Source organism: Trichomonas vaginalis, chromosome I (genome assembly GCF_026262505.1).
Source record: "Trichomonas vaginalis G3 chromosome I, whole genome shotgun sequence".
Taxonomy (NCBI): Eukaryota; Parabasalia; order Trichomonadida; family Trichomonadidae; genus Trichomonas; species Trichomonas vaginalis.
The window spans coordinates 20273118-20296360 of record NC_067203.1 but is presented as its reverse complement, the minus strand read 5'-3'; the positions used below and the strand labels follow the sequence as shown (position 1 = coordinate 20296360).

Sequence of the window (23243 nt, the reverse complement as noted above, 5' to 3'; positions counted from 1 at the left end):
TATAATAAAAAATAAAAAATTAATTATAAAAAGTTAATCAAATTTAACACCTCCTTTATTTAAATCAACTATTATTTTCCATGTTCACCTAATTGCTGATATTGTGTGTAAAGTTCATTAATGCTCATTGGTAAATTCACTTGATAAAGCATAACGTTCAACTGTTGACGACTAAACCCACTGAAAATGAAAAGTGTTGATAGATTTGATTTAATGTTTGTGCTTAATGCTTTGAAATATTGAACAGCCATAAAGAATGAACACTGAATGTGTCGACATTGAGTTAATAACTGATTAAAATATGATTTCTCATTTGTTTTAGTTTTGATTTCACTGCATCATCTAGAAAAATGAGTGAATGCAAAAATTCTCTATCAAAATTTGAAATAGAAAGTGTTTCAATAATTCATCCCGTTGTTTATCAATAATTTTATCCTCTAATCCTTGCTTCTTGATTGTATTATATAATTCTTTATACATTAAAAAGTTTTTAAATAATCTTCTGCTTCTTCTTGTGATAAATAAATAATTGGAATTTTGATTAAATGCTTTAAAGATTCAAATGTATCATCTGAAGGTGAACCTGAACGGTTGATATAAATTAACACGTGTGAATAGGGGGAAGTGTTAGCAATAATGATAATTTGTTTTAATATCGTTAATTTTATCCTCTAATCCTTGCTTCTTGATTGTATTATATAATTCTTTATACATTAAAAAGTTTTTTAAATAATCTTCTGCTTCTTCTTGTGATAAATAAATAATTGGAATTTTGATTAAATGCTTTAAAGATTCAAATGTATCATCTGAAGGTGAACCTGAACGGTTGATATAAATTAACACGTGTGAATAGGGGGAAGTGTTAGCAATAATGATAATTTGTTTTAATATCGTTAATTGCTGCAGTGATTGAATTTAAGTAACATTCAGAATATGGAATTTTCATTAATTTTTCCTTAGATAGAGCATTTCTATTATCACTCAATGCTTCATTAATCATATCATCTACGTATGTATTATATACTCCTGCTAATTCTTCATAAGGGGTGGATGAATTTAAATCCATTTAATCAAAAATAAATTTATAATTTTAAACATTTCTATTCATCAATATTTCATCATATGAACTTCTATACTGTGGTGTGTACCTGTTGGATGATATTTCAAACCTTCATCCGGTGTCCATGTCCAATACGTAGTCCTAGTAAACCAAACCTGAGGAGGATTTTGTCACCTTTGAACAGTAAGTGTCATTTTCACCCTGAATGATTGGATAAGCTTTCACTTGTACTGAACTTGTGAGTTGAAAGTTTCTAATCCATCAAAGAATATACCCGCTCCCATCACGTTGAACTGGAATAGTGCATAAGAATGAAGTTTGGTCTTTCCATGTTCTAGCTAATGGCGTGCCATTATCATCATTCAGTGGTCTAGTTAATGAGTCCTCGTATTCTTCCGTGCATTCATTCACTCCATCTAAATCAGAAGCTTGAAGCATACGTGTAAAGAATATGTCACCCACTGTGGTCATCGCTTGATCGGGGAAGTTTCTGGAATCTATAGTGACCTGAAGACCTCGAAGCATTGATTTTCTAAAACTGTTCTTTGCATTGCATTCTTTGGAAATGTTAACACAACATCTGTAACATTATGAAGAGCGTATGAGAAATCTGAGCTAATACCTTCAGGAGTGATGCAACCTCCATTTAGTGAACGAACGTCAATATGTTGAGCTGGAGATCATGAATGGATCTTCCTTACTGAATAAACGTGTATTGCTTTAACTGATTCTTCAATTAAACCGTATCCTGGTGTAATGCATTTATCCTCTAAAACTTCCATCTTTGTGCATGAAATAATAAACGTTATCAACTGTTGCGTCAGCAGATGTAGCGGCTAAGCTTGTAATTAATTTGGCAGGAAGTCCGATTTGTTGGAATTTGCGATCATATTTATAAACATGATTCATAATCTTTTCATAATTTTCATCAGTTATCTTTTCATAAACGTAATTTTGTAAATCAGCAACTCTTAACGGGTCAACCTGACAAAATACTAAAGTATCCCTGAAAACATAATATTTAAGAATGATTTCACCAAATGATTTAGGATAATCATCGAACGCCTGAAATGCTAACAAATCATTTACCGGAATAATCATATCAAAAGTGACATCAACTTCTTCATTTGCGTTCTTGAAAACTTCTGAAGGGTCAATATATTTACCACATACTGAGTTATCATATTTTTGAACATTATTATATAACGAATGAACAAACTTTTTAACTTTCCTTTCTGATTTTGGTTTATATGTTGCAAATGCGAAAGATTCACGGGCACAATCCATTTGAAGATAACCGGCATCACCTCTTTCGGTTTCTACTTCTAATTGTTTAAAGCTTTGATTTGATGATTTGTAACCAACGAATAAACGCATGCATTTAAAAGCGGCATCACATGTGAAAGCTTTATTTGAAACTAGAGTTGCTTTAACTTTGCGTTTAATATATGTGTCACCTAATTGGTTCACATCATGAGCTGGGTTTGTAATTCTTAAATGAGTTTGTTTATCATCAAAATATGGAGCATCAGAGTCATAGCATGAACTTTCAAGTTCTCTATAATATCTTTCTACCGTCATTCTTTGCGAATATTTCATTTATCTTTTCGAATGAATGAAACACATTTCCATTAATCGGTTTAGTGTTTGGCACCAAATAGTTAGTCGTCATTTATTATTAAATAAAAAATCAAAATTAAAAGATGAAAATGAATTTTTAATTTTAATGAAATAATCAACTATGGCTGCAGGTATATTTAAGAAACTGTGGGATAAAGTAAAAAGAGGAGCGCATAAAGTTTGGGAAACATTGAAGAAGGGAGCAAATTGGATATTTAAGAATAAAGAAAGCAATTAGTGACGTTGCTGAATCAATAACACCAAAAGCCGCCCCAATAAGAGAAATATTAAATAAAGGAGAAAAAGTTTATCAAAGACTTCAACCGATACTAAGATAAAAATAATTTTAAAATAATTTATTTTTCCACTATCTACCTCCTATTTTATTAAGTATTCCTTCAGCAATTCCACCAACTGCGTTACCTGCTTGTGCTCCCATCGCCGGATTACCTGCTTTAGTACCTAATACTCCACCTATGATAGTTCCTGCTGTTTTCGCTACTGGTGCCAAAAAGTTTGCAACGGGTTTAATAATATTTTTATAAACCCAACCTGCAGCTTTCTTAATTCCATCCCATAATTTTTTAAAGAATCCTGCAGCCATTTCTGATTTAATATTAATTAAAAAATATATTTCATCACTTATATTCTAATTTTTATTTAATGATAAATGAAACCGATTTTAAAAATAAATGAAACAGAGGAGGAAGAAATAAATGAAAGTGAAAATGTTCAACAAAAAATAAACGTTGTTAAACCAATTACTGAAATAAAAATTTTTTCATCTGTTGAAGAATTTAATGACTATTATGCTAATAATAAAAAATTATTTGAAGAATTGACAACATGTAAATTGAATAAAAAGTAGTATATGTGGAAGGGTTTTGTGACTTTTTTTGTAAACGTAAGAATTCATACAATATTGAACGATTTTGTATCATTTTTTTTAACATATGAAGTAAAAAATGTATGATTCTTACGGTTTTTATTCTTACGTTTTTGAATAAATCAAGATTTAAAAATTGACTTCTTACGTAAAATTAAAACTAAGTTAAATTTATTTTTTTAATTTTTTATTTAATGATAAATGAGTGGATCAAGATTCGTAACCGTCAATCAATTAATGGATGCTCTTTCACCAATTCTTGAAAATGTTAAACAAGTAGATGTTTATTTCGATGATTATGTAGAAAGTTTATATTATAAAGGTAAGTTTAATATTAAACCTATTGCTTTTGCATTTGATAATAAATTAATTGAAAATGCAAAAATTTGGGAATTAATTCCGAATATTGAATTTATAACAAATATTAATGATAAATGGTTTAAACGAATTCCAACCACAAAAGTTCTTTGTAAATTAATGATCAAAACTGAGGAAAAAGAATTTAACGGGTTTAAATATCATCCAAATAAAGTTTCAGAACTAGAAAATGAAAAACTTCAGAAAAAATTAAACGATAGACTTTCAAATGATCGTATTGAAAAAATAAATAAACTAGCAGAAGTTGCATTTAATAATGAAATATTTGATGAATATAACCTTGAACTCAGTGATGGGCTTTAAGGACCCGGGCTCAACGAGTCATGATTTATGAAATCAATTATTTGATTTATTCTTTCTTCAATAATTTCTATTCTTTTTGTTAAATCATCTATTTTCATTAATGAGGTGATTCTTGATTGAGGAATAGATTTCAAACTAACCACTCCTTTTATTTTTGAAATTTTGAATCCATCAACTTTAAACATTTTATTCAATTTACATGTTGTCAATTCTTCAAATAATTTTTTATTATTAGCATAATAGTCATTAAATTCTTCAACAGATGAAAAAATTTTTATTTCAGTAATTGGTTTAACAACGTTTATTTTTTGTTGAACATTTTCACTTTCATTTATTTCTTCCTCCTCTGTTTCATTTATTTTTAAAATCGGTTTCATTTATCATTAAATAAAAATTAGAATATAAGTGATGAAATATATTTTTTAATTAATATTAAATCAGAAATGGCGGCAGGATTCTTTAAAAAATTATGGGATGGAATTAAGAAAGCTGCGGGTTGGGTTCATAAAAATATTATTAAACCCGTTGCAAACTTTTTGGCACCAGTAGCGAAAACGGCAGGAACTATCATAGGTGGAGTATTAGGTACTAAAGCAGGTAATCCGGCGATGGGAGCACAAGCAGGTAACGCAATTGGTGGAATAGCTGAAGGAATACTTAATAAAATAGGAGGTAGATAGTGGAAAAATAAATAAATATTATTTTTATCTTAGTATCGGTTGTAGTCTTTGATAAACTTTTTCTCCTTTATTTAAATTTCTCTTATTGGGGCGGCTTTTGGTGTTATTGATTCAGCAACGTCACTAATTGCTTCTTTATTCTTAAATATCCAATTTGCTCCTTTCTTCATTGTTTCCCAAACTTTATGCGCTCCTCTTTTTACTTTATCCCACAGTTTCTTAAATATACCTGCAGCCATAGTTGATTATTTCATTAAAATTAAAAATTCATTTTCATCTTTTAATTTTGATTTTTTATTTAATAATAAATGACGACTAACTATTTGGTGCCAAACACTAAACCGATTAATGGAAATGTGTTTCATTCATTCGAAAAGATAAATGAAATATTCGCAAAGAATGACGGTAGAAGATATTATAGAGAACTTGAAAGTTCATGCTATGACTCTGATGCTCCATATTTTGATGATAAACAAACTCATTTAAGAATTACAAATCCAGCTCATGATGTGAACCAATTAGGTGACACATATATTAAACGCAAAGTTAAAGCAACTCTAGTTTCAAATAAAGCTTTCACATGTGATGCCGCTTTTAAATGCATGCGTTTATTCGTTGGTTACAAATCATCAAATCAAAGCTTTAAACAATTAGAAGTAGAAACCGAAAGAGGTGATGCCGGTTATCTTCAGATGGATTGTGCCCGTGAATCTTTCGCATTTGCAACATATAAACCAAAATCAGAAAGGAAAGTTAAAAAGTTTGTTCATTCGTTATATAATAATGTTCAAAAATATGATAACTCAGTATGTGGTAAATATATTGACCCTTCAGAAGTTTTCAAGAAAGCAAATGAAGAAGTTGATGTCACTTTTGATATGATTATTCCGGTAAATGATTTGTTAGCATTTCAGGCGTTCGATGATTATCCTAAATCATTTGGTGAAATCATTCTTAAATATTATGTTTTCAGGGATACTTTAGTATTTTGTCAGGTTGACCCGTTAAGAGTTGCTGATTTACAAAATTACGTTTATGAAAAGATAACTGATGAAAATTATGAAAAGATTATGAATCATGTTTATAAATATGATCGCAAATTCCAACAAATCGGACTTCCTGCCAAATTAATTACAAGCTTAGCCGCTACATCTGCTGACGCAACAGTTGATGACGTTATTATTTCATGCACAAAGATGGAAGTTTTAGAGGATAAATGCATTACACCAGGATACGGTTTAATTGAAGAATCAGTTAAAGCAATACCACGTTTATTCAGTAAGGAAGATCCATTCATGATTCCAGCTCAACATATTGACGTTCGTTCACTAAATGGAGGTTGCATCACTCCTGAAGGTATTAGCTCAGATTTCTCATACGCTCTTCATAATGTTACAGATGTTGTGTTAACATTTCCGAAGAATGCAATGCAAAGAACAGTTTTAGAAAATCCAATGCTTCGAGGTCTTCAGGTCACTATAGATTCCAGAAACTTCCCCGATCAAGCGATGACCACAGTGGGTGACATATTCTTTACACGTATGCTTCAAGCTTCTGATTTAGATGGAGTGAATGAATGCACAGAAGAATACGAGGACTCATTAACTAGACCACTGAATGATGATAATGGCACGCCATTAGCTAGAACATGGAAAGACCAAACTTCATTCTTATGCACTATTCCAGTTCAACGTGATGGAGCGGGTATATTCTTTGATGGATTAGAAACTTTCAACTCACAAGTTACAGTACAAGTGAAAGCTTATCCAATCATTCAGGGTGAAAATGACACTTACTGTTCAAAGGTGACAAATCCTCCTCAGGTTTGGTTTACTAGGACTACGTATTGGACATGGACACCGGATGAAGGTTTGAAATATCATCCAACAGGTACACCACCACAGTATAGAAGTTCATATGATGAAATATTGATGAATAGAAATGTTTAAAATTATAAATTTATTTTTGATTAAATGGATTTAAATTCTGAAGAATTAACAGATGTATATAATACATACATAGATGATATGATTAATGAAGCATTGAGTGATAATAGAAATGCTCTATCTAAGGAAAAATTAATGAAAATTCCATATTCTGAATGTTACTTAAATTCAATCACTGCAGCAATTGGTAAACAAAATAAGGGTAAAACATTAACGATATTAAAACAAATTATCATTATTGCTAACACCTCCCCCATTCACATGTGTTAATTTATATCAACCGTTCAGGTTCACCTTCAGATGATACATTTGAATCTTTAAAGCATTTAATCAAAATTCCAATTATTTATTTATCACAAGAAGAAGCAGAAGATTATTTAAAAAACTTTTTAATGTATAAAGAATTATATAATACAATCAAGAAGCAAGGATTAGAGGATAAAATTATTGATAAACAACGGGATGAATTATTTGAAACACTTTCTATTTCAAATTTTGATAGAGAATTTTTGCATTCACTCATTTTTCTAGATGATGCCGTGAAATCAAAACTAATAACAAATGAGAAATCATATTTTAATCAGTTATTAACTCAATGTCGACACATTCAGTGTTCATTCTTCATGGCTGTTCAATACTTCAAAGCATTAAGCACAAACATTAAATCAAATCTATCAACACTTTTCATTTTCAGTGGGTTTAGTCGTCAACAGTTGAACGTTATGCTTTATCAAGTGAATTTACCAATGAGCATTAATGAACTTTACACACAATATCAACAATTAGGTGAACATGGAAAAATAATAGTTGATTTAAATAAAGGAGGTGTTAAATTTGATTAACTTTTTATAATTAATTTTTATTTTTTATTTATAATTAAACATGACAGAAATAGCAAATCTTCTACAGGTTCCATTAAAACAAGGGACAAACAAAAAGGGTGCATATAATAGAACTATGAAAGTTCCAGACGGAATGAAAGAATTAGTCCACATTGTTGCCGGTCTTCAAAAGGATGTTAAACAAATGAGAAACGTTTTAACATTACCAGAAGCTCAAGCATATGCCAAACGTCATGGACCAAATTGGGAAGCACATGAAGCAGACATTACAGGACCAAATGGAAAGCCTGATGGTATAAATGAAGTTTTCGTTACTGATGGTCAAGGAAATATTAAAGTCATAAATGGGTATAAATTAACAATGACGGATTATCCTAAACGTAAAGCATATAATGAATGTTATCCTATGCAATTTGATGAAAATGGAAAAGCTGTTAAACAATACATTGGAGAAGGTGAAAATGGTCCAATGTATTCATACCATCTTATTCCATATTCTTATTTCAATGAAAATTAAATGCTGTTGAAGAGGGACCGGATGGATTACCACGATATGTTAATCAGTTTGATGGTCAATATGCAATTTGAGACCTGAAATTCCAGCTAAGAAATTCTTTAAAGTTGCTTTATTCGATCCAGTGTTCAATGAACAGAAAGAAGCAATGAAAGCAGAATTTAAACCAATTCAAGTGGCAAGAATTTCTTCATCTTCACTTTCAGAAGCGTTCAAGGAATTGATAAAGAAACCACTTTATTCTCAACAAGGTTATAACTTTGATTTAATTAAAGAAAGTGATAGACGTAAATTAGAAAAATCAGATGGTTTTAAGAATGCATGTAATGAAATGATTAAAGATATTGTAAATGATAAAATAAGACTGGAAGAAACTCAAAGCAATATCAATAACATAATTGGTGCAGTTACAAAGAAAGTATAAGCAAACAAGGATGAACCTTGGGATATTACCGTAACAACTAAATAAAACTTTAAATATATTTTTCTTTTTTTATTCGATTATAAATGAGAAGACGTTTCACTAGTCAAAAGAACACTAACGCAAAAGCAGAGATTACGGTTGGTTATAACGTAAATGATGATAAATCACGAATTATTCAAAATGTTAAAGTTAATGTTAGTCCTGAATTAACAAGGTCAGCAACTCAACCAAATTTATTAACTCGCGACTTACCGAAAAAGGAGGAGGAAAATAAAGAAGATGGAGACCCAATCATTTTATCTGAACCCGGTAAAGAACCTGTTGAAATTCCCACTTATCCAACATACCCCCCGCCTCTTTCATCAAACATCGAGAACCCAGGAATCTACGATTCCAGTCGCAATGCGCCATATAAAATAGACATTAATTCAGAATTAATGAAAATTTACCGTGATATAATAATTAATAATTATGATTCAATAATAAATTTAATTGATCAATCCGGTTTAATTATTTTACCTTATGAATCATTAATTCACATTATCGCCATTCTTTGTGATGTTCAAGATTCAGACGTTAAGATTCAATTTTTCATAGATGATGAGGTTTCATGCTGCGGAACAGTTGCAAAAATAAATCCTATAAAGGATATTAGCACAATTAAGATATCAAAGAACGGAACAACAACTGAACTTCATTTAACATATAATGATATTTATAATAAAATAGTTGATGAATATAAAATATCACTTGAAAAATTCTTTGTTAAGGCTATTTAATATTCAAGCATTAACATTAACGAATAATAATCCTTTGAATCATAATCAATAATAATTGACCTTTCACCAGTTTCTATCGTTTGTTTTATTTCTTTTTGTTTCCCACTATCTGGATCAGTCATTGTAATTGTTTTTGTTATAGTATCAGCTTTATCTTTAACTTCAATCTTTTTTCCGTCAGGATATTTAAACCAAAATTCCAAAAATTCGATATTGTCAATCTGTTCATATTTTAATCTATCAATTGCATTTTTAATACCATCTGAAAATCTTATGAAATGGTCATTATATGGGTTTGATTGAACTAAATTTGAATGAAGTGAAATATAACCCGATGATGAATATGACATCGACTCATATTTTCTGAAAACACTAAAATTTATAACATGAATGAATTTCTTATTCGTTGAATTTATGAATTCTTGAGGTAATCTTATTCTAGTTTTATTTAATCACTGGAAAATAACGCTTTACCATATTTTTAATCTTAATAAAAAATGTCAATTATCAATATTATTTCGAATAATAGTTGTGAATTAAATTTAACAGTTAGCGGAATTTATATGTGTTACTCTCGTTTCTGTGAGTGGTAAATTTAATCCATTCTTTTAGACCCTTCAGATTATATATCATTTATTAAAGATGACCTTGAAAAAACGTATGATATGTATATAAATAATGTGATAACGAAATGGGATATTAACATGATTTAAGTTATTTAAATGAATCATTTATCGTATGGTATGAAGAAAATTTTAAAATCAAAACCTGATAAACTTTTTGAACTTGATGAAATAAATAACCTTATTAAATTCCCACTGAAAATTAAATTTTGTACTCCTCATCTTCGTTCATTGTTGGGGATATTAAATTTTGAAAAGATGTTGGGATGTTTTGTATTCTGACACTGGTTCCAATTTCATTTTAATCAAATGTGATAAAGTTAATACCCCAATGAGATTTTCACATCAAACATTAGACCCTAAACTCTTACCCATCAATACAAAACATTTTATCCATCAACTTAAACATATTTTCTTTATCATATCCGTTTCAATTATCTGGGAATTCATTTATTCTTCATTCAAAAGATTTATCAAATATTAAATTTAGAGTAACTGACCTATTTGATTGTGATTTAGAATTCATGAATGAAATATTATGGCAATTTCAAATAGAAAAAATAGGTGATGAGATAACGGATTAAATATTTATTTTTAAATCATAATAAATGATTAAACAACAGCAACCACAACAACTTAAGACACAAAGCACCCAGGTCCCTCAGACCATTACATACGCCATATATGCATATAATTCAAAGACGGCAGAACAAACGCAAAGGTTGAAATATGGAGATTTGGAGATAGTATTGAAAAATGAACATTTCGAATTCGTTTGCAAAGGTGGTGCAGTGATATCAAATATAAAAGAAATTTTATTTATGAATTCAAAAATTAAAGGTATAACGGATGATATAACATCAATTCCACCAGAAGAACAGAGATATTACGCATTAAATGCATTTCCTAAAGTTTTGAAGATTGGAAGATTTAATTTAAATGAGGAATTCATAAAAGGTTTCCTTAATGACATAATGGAGAAAGCAGATAAGGAATATGTGGATAGTGAGTTAATGAAGAAGGTAGATAAGGAATATGTGGATGAAAAAGATAATGAAATTAAAGAAATGGTTGAATGGTATCATGAATGGACATCAAAGATTTTAAAAACTAAAGCTGATACAGGATGGGTTTCAGGATGTTTAGACCTTAAAGCGGATAAAACATATGTTAATGATGAGTTAGGGAAGAAAGCAGATAAGGAATATGTTAACGAAATATACCAAAGTTTGATAGGAACAAAAAATATTGAAACTATTGTTGGCGACTTTTCTGTCAATGAAGAAAATAAATATTTTAGATGGCAGTTTGTACACTCCTTAAAAAATGGTATACGGTATAAACTCATTCCGAAAAATAACAATGAAATGTATGTAAGTTATAAAAAGAATGATGGCACACAAGTTAAAGTTCCATTAGACAACAACTGCTACTTAAACTTATATGGAGACGAACAAAAGAAATATTTAAGAGTTTATGAAATGGCAGATATGACATTGCTGACCCAGCTCCAGCACCATATTATTATGACTATGGAGATGATGTCAGAACACCACATGTAGATGAACAAAAGTTAACATTATATTTAGATTATTATAGATATAAAAGATATAATGCAATAGAAAAAACGAGAATAGTATATTATTATACAGATGACAGAAATAAATATTATAGTCAAGATTTTACCTACCCTGAAAACATAAGATTATATTATAAAAAATATTCTGACACAAACCAGAAGAAACCTGAAATAGTTACACTATATTTTAAGTTCAAAAGAGACAATCCTATAATATCTCATATGTTTGATTTAATGAACCCAGTAGGTTCTATTTATACATCTATGGATGCAAGAGGTCCTCAAGTAATGTTTGGTGTTGGTGCATGGGAACAAATAGTTGACAGGTTTTTGTATTGTGCAAACTCTTCAAAGGAAACAGGTGGAAGTAAAACGATTTCAGGTGAAAATTTACCTGCACACAGTCACTACATAGATTTAAGCACATCTCAAGCAGGTTGGCATAAGCATAGATATTGGGATTGGTCAGGAATGACAAAAGGTAAAGGATATGATGTTAAAGACGACGTTAAGTTTGCTATAAATTGTTACTGGAGTGACACTCAGGGAGAAGGAAACCATACACATTTCGTTTCAGGATATACACAAACAACGGGACAAAGTAAAGATTACATGCCACCATTTATGACTGTATTCGCATGGTACCGTGTTTATTGAATGAACTAAATATATTTTATGTCTGTAATTAATTAGGTAATGAAGTAATGGATGAACTACAGAAATAAATGTTTACGTTAATGTTTACGTTAATGTTTATGTTAATGTTTTCAGGTTATTCGATAATTAATTATTTTTGAAGAACTGAAGGGGTCACCAGGTCACCAGGTCACCAGGTCATTTAACTTCTCTGAAAAAATGTGACAACATGACATTTTGACAACATCACAGAAAATTTGATGCAGTCCAAAAATAAAGTTAGTTTTAAAATTATTTTTATTTTTTTATTCCTATATAAATGACAGCAACAAACAGCAACAGCAACTTTATCGTTTCTGATGAAAAAGTTATTGATTCATTAGTTGTGGAATTAGTTGTGGCAGAAACTAAAACCCTCAACGAAAGAATTGGTGAAAACATGATTGATTTACATAACTACCTCAAACATGATGGAGGAAGAGGAAGGAAAACTGGTACAGCTTTATTAGTAAATAAAATTTCAAATTTAACGATTATAGATGTTGATATCAATAAATCGTACAATGATGAACTTAAAGAAACAGTTAGAAAAGACATTTTATCAAAACTTTCGGATAAAGATGTTATCGTTAAAACCGCATCAGGAGGTCTTCACATTTATTGCAACACTAATTTCTTCTATGCAGTTTCGAACAGAATGATTAAATGTTATTCCTGCAATGATTATGATATTGACATAATGACTTCTATGGATGATTCAAAACGTTCTTTAGTGGTTATGGCTGATTCAAGAGTTCGAAAGAATGCAACAGAACCAATCAATACATACTCATTCATTCGTGGAAGTTATGATTCAACATTAACTAGAACAGTGAATGATATATTAAATGATTTGAATATTAAGGTAAGAGTTGAACAGAAGAGCGAAGAAATAAAGAGTATAATGAATGAAAACAAAGATGTAAACATTGACGATAAACTAGCTCAGAGCATAGTTGATGGCATCTGTGATTTTGAAGTACATAATGATGGTGGAAACATGAATTTAGAAAAAGAAATAACATTATTCACACTGTTTCAAGCAATTAATTCGTTACCTAATCATTTAATTAATGAAGCATACGATAACGTTTATAACTTCTGCAGTTTAACAGAAAATGCAAAAAGTAATTTTGAAAAAGCACGTAGTAGATATGCACATTTAATGACTTCTCCATTTGTTTTGGTGAAGATTCTAAAACTTTATCAAAAGGAATATTATGATGAATATGTTTTACCTTTATTACGTAAGCCAAAAATAACATTTGATATCAAACTTGATGACTCGTTTTTGATAACAGATATTAGACGCAAGGCTGAAAATCATCAGTATAAAAACAGTTCTGAAGTAATTGAGGATTTATCATGTGTAATTCGTTTTGTAGATTGTGGAAATAAATATTTCATTCAAAAGGACTATAATATCCACGACAAAATGAATCAAATATCATTTGTTCTTCAGTCAAATATGAAAGAGTCACTCAAAATGATTAAATTATTTAAAGAAGAAGGTAAAACCATAACAGCATGGGATGTACTATTAAATCAATTGTCTTCATTAACCGTTAAGGGTGTTTGCTTTAAATCTGATTCCCCAGATGTTTTCTCAACGTTTCAGGGTTATAAATACAACATTCTCGAAAAACCAGATTACTCAAAAATTGAGATGTTTATGAATTTCATTAAAGAAGCCATTTGTGATAATAACGATGAAGTGTATAAATACCTACTCGGCTGGATTGCATCAATGATTCAACATCCTGGAATCAAGAATGAAACAGCAATTATTTTGAAAGGACTTCAGGGAACAGGTAAAAACAGATTTACAGACATTATTTCTGAACTTCTCGCCGGTTATTCATGTAAAAACATTACTGAAATAAGTGAGCTAACGGGTAATTTCAATTCAGTAGTTGAGAATAAAATGTTTCTTGTACTTAATGAACTCAAGAATGTAGGTGAAGACAGACTCGCAAACTTCAACGCTTTGAAATCAATTATTACGGATAATGAGATTAGAATTAATGAAAAGAATCAACCCAGAAGAACTGCTCAGAATGTTGCAAACTTCATTTTCGTAACTAATAACGTTTACCCTGTCAAAATTGAAGTTGGAGACAGAAGATACGTAGTTTTAAGAGTTAATGGTAAATTCAAGGGTCAATTTGATTACTTCAAGAATTTAATGGATTCATGCACAAAGGAATTTTATGATAACCTTTTAACATATTTTATGCAATATGACCTTTCATCATTTAATGTACGAATCATTCCGATGACTGAAGCCAAACAAGATTTAATTGAATTATCAACAAATCCTTTAGATGAATGGATAAATACACATTATGATGAATTATGTGCAGGTATGACGTGTAAAAATGCTCTATTCTGCAAACCATCAGACATGAAAGACAAAAACTTTCAAATGAGCATTAAGGATAAATGTGAAAGGAAACAAAGAAAAATAGATGGTAAACACATGGTATTATGTTTTGAAAGAAGAAATGAAAGGATTATATAAACAAATTGAACCAAACGATAATGAGGATTCATTTACTGACGATGAAATACCTGTGAATGAAGCTTTATAAAGTATGATTTGAATTTATTTTTGCATTAATCCTGTGATGTTGTCAAAATGTCATGTTGTCACATTTTTTCAGAGAAGTTAAATGACCTGGTGACCTGGTGACCTGGTGACCCCTTCAGTTCTTCAAAAATAATTAATTATTGAATAACCCATGTGTTGTCAAAATGTCATGTTGTCACATTTTTTCAGAGAAGTTAAATGACCTGGTGACCTGGTGACCTGGTGACCCCTTCAGTTCTTCAAAAATAATTAATTATTGAATAACCCATGTGTTGTCAAAATGTCATGTTGTCACATTTTTTCAGAGAAGTTAAATGACCTGGTGACCTGGTGACCTGGTGACCCCTTCAGTTCTTCAAAAATAATTAATTATTGAATAACCCATGTGTTGTCAAAATGTCATGTTGTCACATTTTTTCAGAGAAGTTAAATGACCTGGTGACCTGGTGACCCCTTCAGTTCTTCAAAAATAATTAATTATTGAATAACCCATGTGTTGTCAAAATGTCATGTTGTCACAAACTTTAGAACGGCATAATTTAAATTTTTATTTTTCATAAATGAATACCCCACAAGCTCAAAATTTACCACGAATCATAACAAGGGAGGAAATGATAAAAATGATGCAAGAACATGTTAAAAATAACAAACCACTAAAATTGAGAAAATGTGGTTATGCAGTAATGATGGAAAGAGAGATGTTGTCGAAGAGGAATAAAAATTAAATTTGGATAGAGTTTAAAAATTCATCTTTATTAAATTCATCTCTTCCAACAATTTATTTATTCTATTAAATTCTTTTATTTTTGCTTCACTCAGTTTAATGATTGAACGGTAAGTTTCTAATTTTTCGATTATTTCTTTCTCTCTTTATCGTTTTCAACCCCACCGCATTGCGGCTTCTTTTTGTAATAGCATATTTTTGATTTAATTCTGTTTAGTTTCTTTTTATATTCATTGTCTGGACTCTTGACTGCTTTGTTGTCACTCATTTCTTACGAAATAAAAAAAATTAAATATTATTTAAATATAATGGAGTAATAAAATAAATCGGAATTTCTATTAATTTATTGTCAACTTCAACTAATGCATTGCCGTTAATATATCTAACAAATTCAGCTATTGTGTCAAATCTTCGTCTTCTTTTTGTCATTGATTTATCAGTTTTTCCATAATCGAGATGAATTAAAACTTTATCCTTGTTTAAAATTCATGAGCCCCGAATTAATTTGTTCACGTTTAACATCATTTAACTTTTCCATTTGCTTTCTAATATATTCCCATTCTTTTGAAATATCATTTTTCATTTCCACCGGTTTCATGTTTATAGTTCTATGCCATGTATTATTGTAATAATATACTAACTGCTGTATGATGGAGTCATGATTTCCATCCCAGTATATCTGACCGTTAACCCCTAACGCATCTCTAAGAGTTCTCATTACCGCATCAACTATTTTATTATGAAACGTATATGGAGAGGATGAAAAGTAAAAATTAATTTGTGGGAAATAATGAGCCATAGCTGCCTGAAATCCTTTATCACCATCACCCCTGATATTATCTACTCTTTCATGATCTAGTAAGTATTGAATAGCTCTTCTTGTTTCCTGTTCTGTTTTCCCTTTCACCGGAATGCAATATAAATATCTAGTGTTAATGTTAATGGCAAATAAATAAGTAACGTTTCCTTTTGAATATTCCAGATGATCGATTTCGTATGAATATGGATATGGAGCAAATGAAGGTCGACTAAATTTTTCCTTTAATGGTTGAATTTTCGGGTCAATTGGTTTATTTAATATCTTGAAATCCTTTTTAAAATCTTTTTGCTTCTTAATGTTTGAAATGGATATAATAAAGTGAATGATGAAGGATTAACTGAAGGAGGAGGCGGTACTGTCGTTGGAGGTTTTGGTGTTGCAAGTGGTTTAATTTTATCTGCTTTGATTTTGGATTTCATTCCTTCCTTCATTAATTCTGGATGTATTCTATTCATTTGTTTTAAATATGCTGTATATAAAGGTTTGATATACTTTCCCGCTTCGAGTTTATGTTGAAGGATGAATTCCAAAAGTTGATCTTCATTTAAAAGTCGGGCTGAATATGGTTTAACTAATGAATCATAAATTAAAGCTTGTGCATCATTTATGGTCTGAAGGACCTGGGTGTTTTGTTCCTTTTGTTTTTGCGGCTCAGGATTATATAATTTATATAATTCATCAATATCTTCTTCTGTTAATACTTTATTTTTGAAATCTTTCAACTGTTTAAGTTGTGATTTAGTTTTTCCCTTTATATTCATTATTTTTAATTTTGTCTTTAATTTCAGAAATTATTTTATTATGATATTTCAAAATTTCATTTTTATAATATGGATAATAATATTCCATATCATCACCCGTTATATTATTATATTTTTGGAGATATGCTTTTAAATCATAATAATTAAGAAAATTTTGATTAAATACTAAATCATCAATTAAAATTTTTAAATCTGTGTTATCCATTTATATAAAAATAAAATCAATGTTTTAAGGGTGCCCACCTCTTTGAATCATAGTATCAAAACCATCATTAACGGTTCCTTTTGTCTCTTCTGTGGTATTTTATTAAATAAATGGCATACAACATCCATTTTCACAACATACAGCCTTAGTGTGTGCTCCTGTTAATGCAGTCTTACCAATTGTTAAGCGAGTCATTGACCCATTTTTAAGTTGTAAATTAATATTCTGACCATCAAATATCAATTTATCATTTATTATATCCAAATAATTTTTAGGTGTTAATTGTTTATTTTGTCGTAAACTAACACCTTTCATTTTTTGTGCAATCTTTTTAAAATCACTTCCATCAATTGAACCGTTGAATGATGTATAACACTTAGGACATAAAGCAACCATGTTATCACCTTGTTTCTCAATTGCTAAACCCAATAACTTCTTCTCATGTGCTTTTTCTTCAGCTTTATTCTTTAATTTAGGTTTAAATTTCTCATCAAAACAGAAGAAATCAAAAGGTGCGAATTTGAAAATGTTTTTATCATAAAATTGTTTATCGGTAACAATTGCTTGAAATGCTTGAGTGTTAGGAAGATTTGGGTCGCCAGCGATTGCCCAATAAGATGAATCAGTATCACCTTCAATGAAATGAAAACGATTAACATCCATGCATTTATACATAAAATCATAAATGAAAACCAAATACCAGTATTTAGCATTATCTAAAGTGAAGAATGCCTCTTGTAAACATGTATCACATCTATAAAATCTATCTTTAAGCATCACTTGATATGTATCTTCCTATTTCTCTTATGTTTTTAAACTTATTTGACATACATGCAACGCGTGCTTCTGTGCATTCATTATTTTAGTCTTTGCGTAATTTTGTGTATTCATTGCATCGTAACCATATGATCCATTAAGTGAAATCTTGCAAAATAAACTTTTTCCTTTATTTCCTTCTAATTCAGCCTTTTGTCTTTCGTTCATAAATTTTCGCAAATTCATTAAAACAAGTGTTTTTGTAAATGTTAAAATTGATTGAATATCATCGATGATAAAATGAAATCTGTCTATTAGATACCAAAGATAATAAGAAGAAAATGGTTGATATTGGTTGTGTGTTGATGCTAACTGAGTTAATTTTCTGTTTCTGGTCAACTGGTAGATTGTTTGATTTCATGTAATTATACATAAAACTGCCAATTGTTTTTTCATCTGTGATAATATCTAAGTTTCTTATTATCGGTAAAAAGTTTATGTAATCATTAATGTATTTTTCATCAATGTGACCCTTTACTTCAGCCACGAATAAAGTATTTTTCTTCTTAATTATTCCCAGTGCTTTTGCTTTCTTTGTTGCTGTATCACAAATGATAACACCATTCAATCTTCCCGGCATATACATTTTATGGTCAGTATATTGAATGAAATCATGAGGATTAGATGAAAATGATGAAGGATATAATGAATTAAAGTCAACTCCAACGAAATGAGTCATAATGTTGGTGGTGTCCTCATTTGATACAGTTTTAGTTTCTGGATTATATGAAAGTTTATTAATGTGCGTGATTCCTTTAAGATTAACACGATGTTGAACATTTGATAGACCACCAGTAATTCCATTACGGAGAATGTGATAAGCTTCAACTGAATCTAAAGTCATTGGTAAATTATTTTTTAATGCATAATTTCTTAAATTGATTCTTAAACGTTGAACATCTTCATCTTTATTTGATTTTACGACATTGCAATAACAACACATTAACTGACAATTTTCTTTGGTATGTGGTTTTTCATTATCGATTCTATCCAATGTTGGTTTATTTGCATATGTAAACGCTTTACCACACATTTTGCATTTAGATGAAAGGATTAAATCGTGATAGTATTGATAGTCATCCATTGAAACATTGTTTTTAGTATCCCTTTCTGCTTTTTCATCTTGTTTCTTATATGATTCAATTTTATATTTCCAATACTTTTTTGTTAATTCAAAACTTGATTCCACATTTTCTTCTTCTGGATATGTTTCGTTAGGATTGAAGTTCTTATATGCTAACGCGTAACGAATCATTGATGCATTCGATGATAAAGAAAGATTATGAAGCATGTCAATTTTATAAACAAATGTTTCTTCGATAATTTTATCAATTGGGTCAATCATAATTTCAACGTCTTTATTGCAATAATGAATAAAATATTCTAATCTATTCTTAAAATTTTTAGCATCATTGAGATATATTTGATAATCTGAATCGGATATTGTTTCTTGTGTTAATGCTGAATAAAATGAATCTTGAGTGAATGGTTCCTTTTTATATAATTCATCTTCGTAATTCTCCCATGTGATGAATTGATAAGGGAAAAAGGATTTAACACGTGATTTATTGTTTCCGAAATCTTGAGTGAATTGGTCTAATGTTCCACCCGCTATATAATTTCTGATGTCAATAAATCTTAATTCATATGGAAGTTTGTTTTCTTTACAATGATTGCTTAAATTGAGAAGAAGAACCCAGCATTGATTTTATCTTCCATTTTGCAGTATTTAAATCACGAAGAATTAAATTTAAATCAAACTTTCCCGAATTAAAACCAATGATATTCACTTTATTAATTCTTCATCTAAAAGCTCTTTAAATGCTTCCTTCTGTTTTTCATTTAATGTATTTTGCGGCTTCATTAATTCTTCATATTGTTCAATATTTGATTTAGCAACTAATGAACAGGTTGAAAATAAAAATTCAATCCAATCAGAATAAAAGAATCACTCGAAGTTAAGCAAAAATTCCTCGTATATGTTTTATCGTTTAATTTAACCGTTGATGATACCATAAATGGTTTTAAGTAAGCGTTTAAAGTTGCACACTCAGAAAGTTGTAATTCTTCTTTAGTCTCTAATGTTTCGAAGTCAAAAGTAATATAATATCTTGTCGGTTTTATAATATTCCTGCAAATTATGTGCTAATAGCCATTGATATATCTTCTGTTTCGTAATATGTGGTGCATATGGTTGTTGTGTGTTTTGCAATTGAACGTCTTGAATTAATCTTCCATTATTTTCTTTACATTTCTCACAATGTTTTAAAAATCTTCTTTGGTTTTTCCTTTCTGGATCATCACGGATAGAATATACTTCTTCTTTGCAAAAGGGGCAAACTTTATATCCTGTGAGTGCTTCAACGTCTGTTATTCTGTCAGCGTGAAGTTTTCCACATGGACTCTGTGTTAATAAAATATTTACTGTTTCAAATTCTGGATCTATCATTATTGATTCCACTAATGGAAAGTCTACCTTATTTATGTCTACGTCTTCTGGTTGAGGGTCACAATAATAAAAATCAATATTAACGTTTAACATTCTTGCTAACCTCTCACTTTCTGATGAAATGTCAAACCCTTCATATGCATCTATTGCTTCATTTAAATAACTTCTACGAGTTTTAGGATTAACACCATCAGGAATGTTATAGAAGCGTTTAAATAACCTTCTACCTTCGGCTCTAATTTGATTATCATTCATTTTAGCTGTTCCATTTTTGTTCATTTATGTAAGAATAAAAAAAATTAAAAAATAAATAAAAATAAAGTTTATTTTTTAAAGCCCATAAAATGAATTAAGAACACATAAATTTTTATCATCTGCGACGTGATGAATACATTTTAATTTACTCAAGAATGTGTACCCTGATACATTAAATCTAATTCCTGTCTTATTTAATTTCACAACTTTGAAAAGGAATGTATGAATAGCTATAAAATGATGAGAAGATGTTTTATGGGTTGCTTCCATTTTTTCTGAAATAAATGAATAAATATAATGTTTATAAGTTTTCATATCTTTTATATTCTTAATAACGAATGGTATAGACCTTTCCACTTCGTCTTCCTTCGGTGCTGTTCTTTCATATGAAACATTATTGATATCTTCAATAATGAAACCACAATCGCATAAAATTTTATATGTACCAATTGTTTCTTTTGATATTTTATCTAACAAATCAAAAACTTTATCAACACCTGTACATTTATTTAAATAATAATTTGTGTAAATATCATGATCTTCTTTCTTAATCGTATTAGTTGCATATGTCACGTTTTTCAGTGCTTTTTTGAATTTTTCAGAATCAAGAGGAGGTGAAAGTAATATACATGGATAATCTCCATCGTCAATAAACTGAAGCTTATGTTTATGAATAAATTTTGTGCCTTCTTCTGAAAGTGTTTCGTCAATATCACCATCTAATAAATTTTTAGTAGATTCCAAAAAGTAATTTTTATATCTTTCCTCATGTGATTTTTGAACTTCTGATTCTGAAGCTGGGATATTCATTAAACCCTCTACTTCATTCTCAGCATTTCTCAATTCCTTAATTCTTTCATCTATTTCATTTCTTAATTGTTCCAATTTCTCAATCTCATCGTTATAATATTCATCTTGTTTAATTTTTTCTTCATAATATTCAGGAGGTGTTTCAAGGCTCTCTGAGCCCAGGTCCTCTGGACCATAAAGAGGAATATTCTCCTGTTTTTCAACTTTTTTGGGATATAAATATCTCATTATAGCCTTTTTAGTAATTGGTCCGTTATATTTAAATTCATTCAACAATCTGGAAAACTCTTTCACATTCTGCATATATGTTGGATAAGAACCGTCTCCAAAATTTTCTAAAATATTTTCTAATTCTGAATTAGTGAACTTTAAAGATTTCAATGAATTAGTTGTTATACTCATTTATCATTAAATAAAAAATAAATTATTCAAAAATAAATTTAACTTAGTTTTAATTTTACGTAAGAAGTCAATTTTTTAAATCTTGATTTATTCAAAAACGTAAGAATAAAAACCGTAAGAATCATACATTTTTTACTTCATATGTTAAAAAAAATGATACAAAATCGTTCAATATTGTATGAATTCTTACGTTTACAAAAAAAGTCACAAAACCCTTCCACATATACTACTATAAAATGTTTAAAGTTGATGGATTCAAAATTTCAAAAATGAAAGGAGTGGTTAGTTTGAAATCTATTCCTCAATCAAGAATCACCTCATTAATGAAAATTGATGATTTAACAAAAAGAATAGAAGAGATTGAAGAAAGAATAAATCAAATAATTGATATCATAAATTCAAATAATCATTAGTTTCTTAAAGTTCAATGTTGATTCTGAGACATGAATTTTTAAAGTTTATTTTTTTATTTTTTATTTCATTATGGTAGTGAATCTTTTATTCATGAAAATAATTATTTCTAATTTCTTTTACTCGTTTATGAGGTCTTTGATTATGACTCCATTGATTCCATTCAGGATTTAAACAATGTTTAATTAATCGCGGAATATCTGACATCATCTATATATAGCTTCTTTTATAAAAGATAAAAGATAAATTATTTTAAAATTAATGTTAATTTTTTAAAATGTGTTTAGTATATAAATATTTTAATGTATCGTCTATATATAGATGCAACAAAAAAAGTCACACAACCCATCCTATCATACTACTGAAGAAGTCAAGAAATTGGTTACCCAAAAAGTTTGGATATTGCATTCGAAGGATGACAATATTTCGCCAGAAGAATTTGTTCATGAATTTGTTAATACTCTTCCAAATATCAAGTACATATTAAAAGAGAAGTTCAAACACTTCCCTCCTACAGAAGCTCCTGAAATTGTCAATAATTTAATTGCGGAGTTCACATCTGAACTTAACTATTAAAAAATTATGTTTATAACATTGTTACATTTTGAATCTACTAGCATTCATCTATGACATATGTTTATTACCATTAGTCAATTTTATTCACAAACTTTTCTTATGATAAAGTTAATAA

General features: G+C 29.4%; 6 protein-coding genes and 4 pseudogenes across 10 annotated transcripts, besides 2 other annotated features; 7 read left to right on the top strand and 3 right to left on the bottom strand.

The window, feature by feature from the left end:
• Window positions 1-666: part of a mobile genetic element that runs on past the window's edge.
• Window positions 667-3047: 2381 nt separating this feature from the next.
• TVAGG3_1018610 (N-acetylmuramoyl-l-alanine amidase family) lies at window positions 3048-3284 on the bottom strand (the record flags this gene model as incomplete). Its single annotated transcript, XM_051254727.1, has 1 exon — window positions 3048-3284. One exon carries the CDS (start codon window positions 3282-3284, stop codon window positions 3048-3050), a length of 237 nt encoding a protein of 78 aa, XP_051080301.1.
• A 483-nt stretch (window positions 3285-3767) lies between these two features.
• On the top strand, window positions 3768-4247 carry TVAGG3_1018600 (protein of unknown function, DUF4108 family; the record flags this gene model as incomplete). The annotated part of the gene is made up of 1 exon (XM_051254726.1): window positions 3768-4247. One exon carries the CDS (start codon window positions 3768-3770, stop codon window positions 4245-4247), a length of 480 nt encoding a protein of 159 aa, XP_051080300.1.
• A 443-nt stretch (window positions 4248-4690) lies between these two features.
• Window positions 4691-4927, top strand: TVAGG3_1018590 (N-acetylmuramoyl-l-alanine amidase family; the record flags this gene model as incomplete). Its single annotated transcript, XM_051254725.1, has 1 exon — window positions 4691-4927. The coding sequence occupies one exon, from the start codon at window positions 4691-4693 to the stop codon at window positions 4925-4927; it is 237 nt and encodes a 78-aa protein (XP_051080299.1).
• A 1373-nt stretch (window positions 4928-6300) lies between these two features.
• Window positions 6301-22222: a mobile genetic element.
• On the top strand, window positions 6901-7715 carry TVAGG3_1018580 (annotated as a pseudogene). Its single transcript has one exon. A coding segment is annotated over exon 1 (815 nt).
• TVAGG3_1018570 lies at window positions 7756-8275 on the top strand (annotated as a pseudogene). The gene has a single exon. A coding segment is annotated over exon 1 (520 nt).
• TVAGG3_1018560 lies at window positions 10664-12020 on the top strand (annotated as a pseudogene). The gene has a single exon. A coding segment is annotated over exon 1 (1357 nt).
• On the top strand, window positions 12590-14350 carry TVAGG3_1018550 (Prim-pol domain family; the record flags this gene model as incomplete). Its single annotated transcript, XM_051254724.1, has 1 exon — window positions 12590-14350. A coding segment is annotated over one exon (1761 nt), but the record flags the coding sequence as incomplete, so codon positions are not given.
• Window positions 17512-20953, bottom strand: TVAGG3_1018540 (annotated as a pseudogene). The gene has a single exon. A coding segment is annotated over exon 1 (3442 nt).
• Window positions 21005-22141, bottom strand: TVAGG3_1018530 (uncharacterized protein; the record flags this gene model as incomplete). The annotated part of the gene is made up of 1 exon (XM_051254723.1): window positions 21005-22141. One exon carries the CDS (start codon window positions 22139-22141, stop codon window positions 21005-21007), a length of 1137 nt encoding a protein of 378 aa, XP_051080297.1.
• Window positions 22223-22873: 651 nt separating the features above from the next.
• TVAGG3_1018510 (10-hydroxy-9-(phosphonooxy)octadecanoate phosphatase protein) lies at window positions 22874-23128 on the top strand (the record flags this gene model as incomplete). The annotated part of the gene is made up of 1 exon (XM_001325048.1): window positions 22874-23128. One exon carries the CDS (start codon window positions 22874-22876, stop codon window positions 23126-23128), a length of 255 nt encoding a protein of 84 aa, XP_001325083.1.
• Between the last annotated feature and the right edge of the window lie 115 nt (window positions 23129-23243).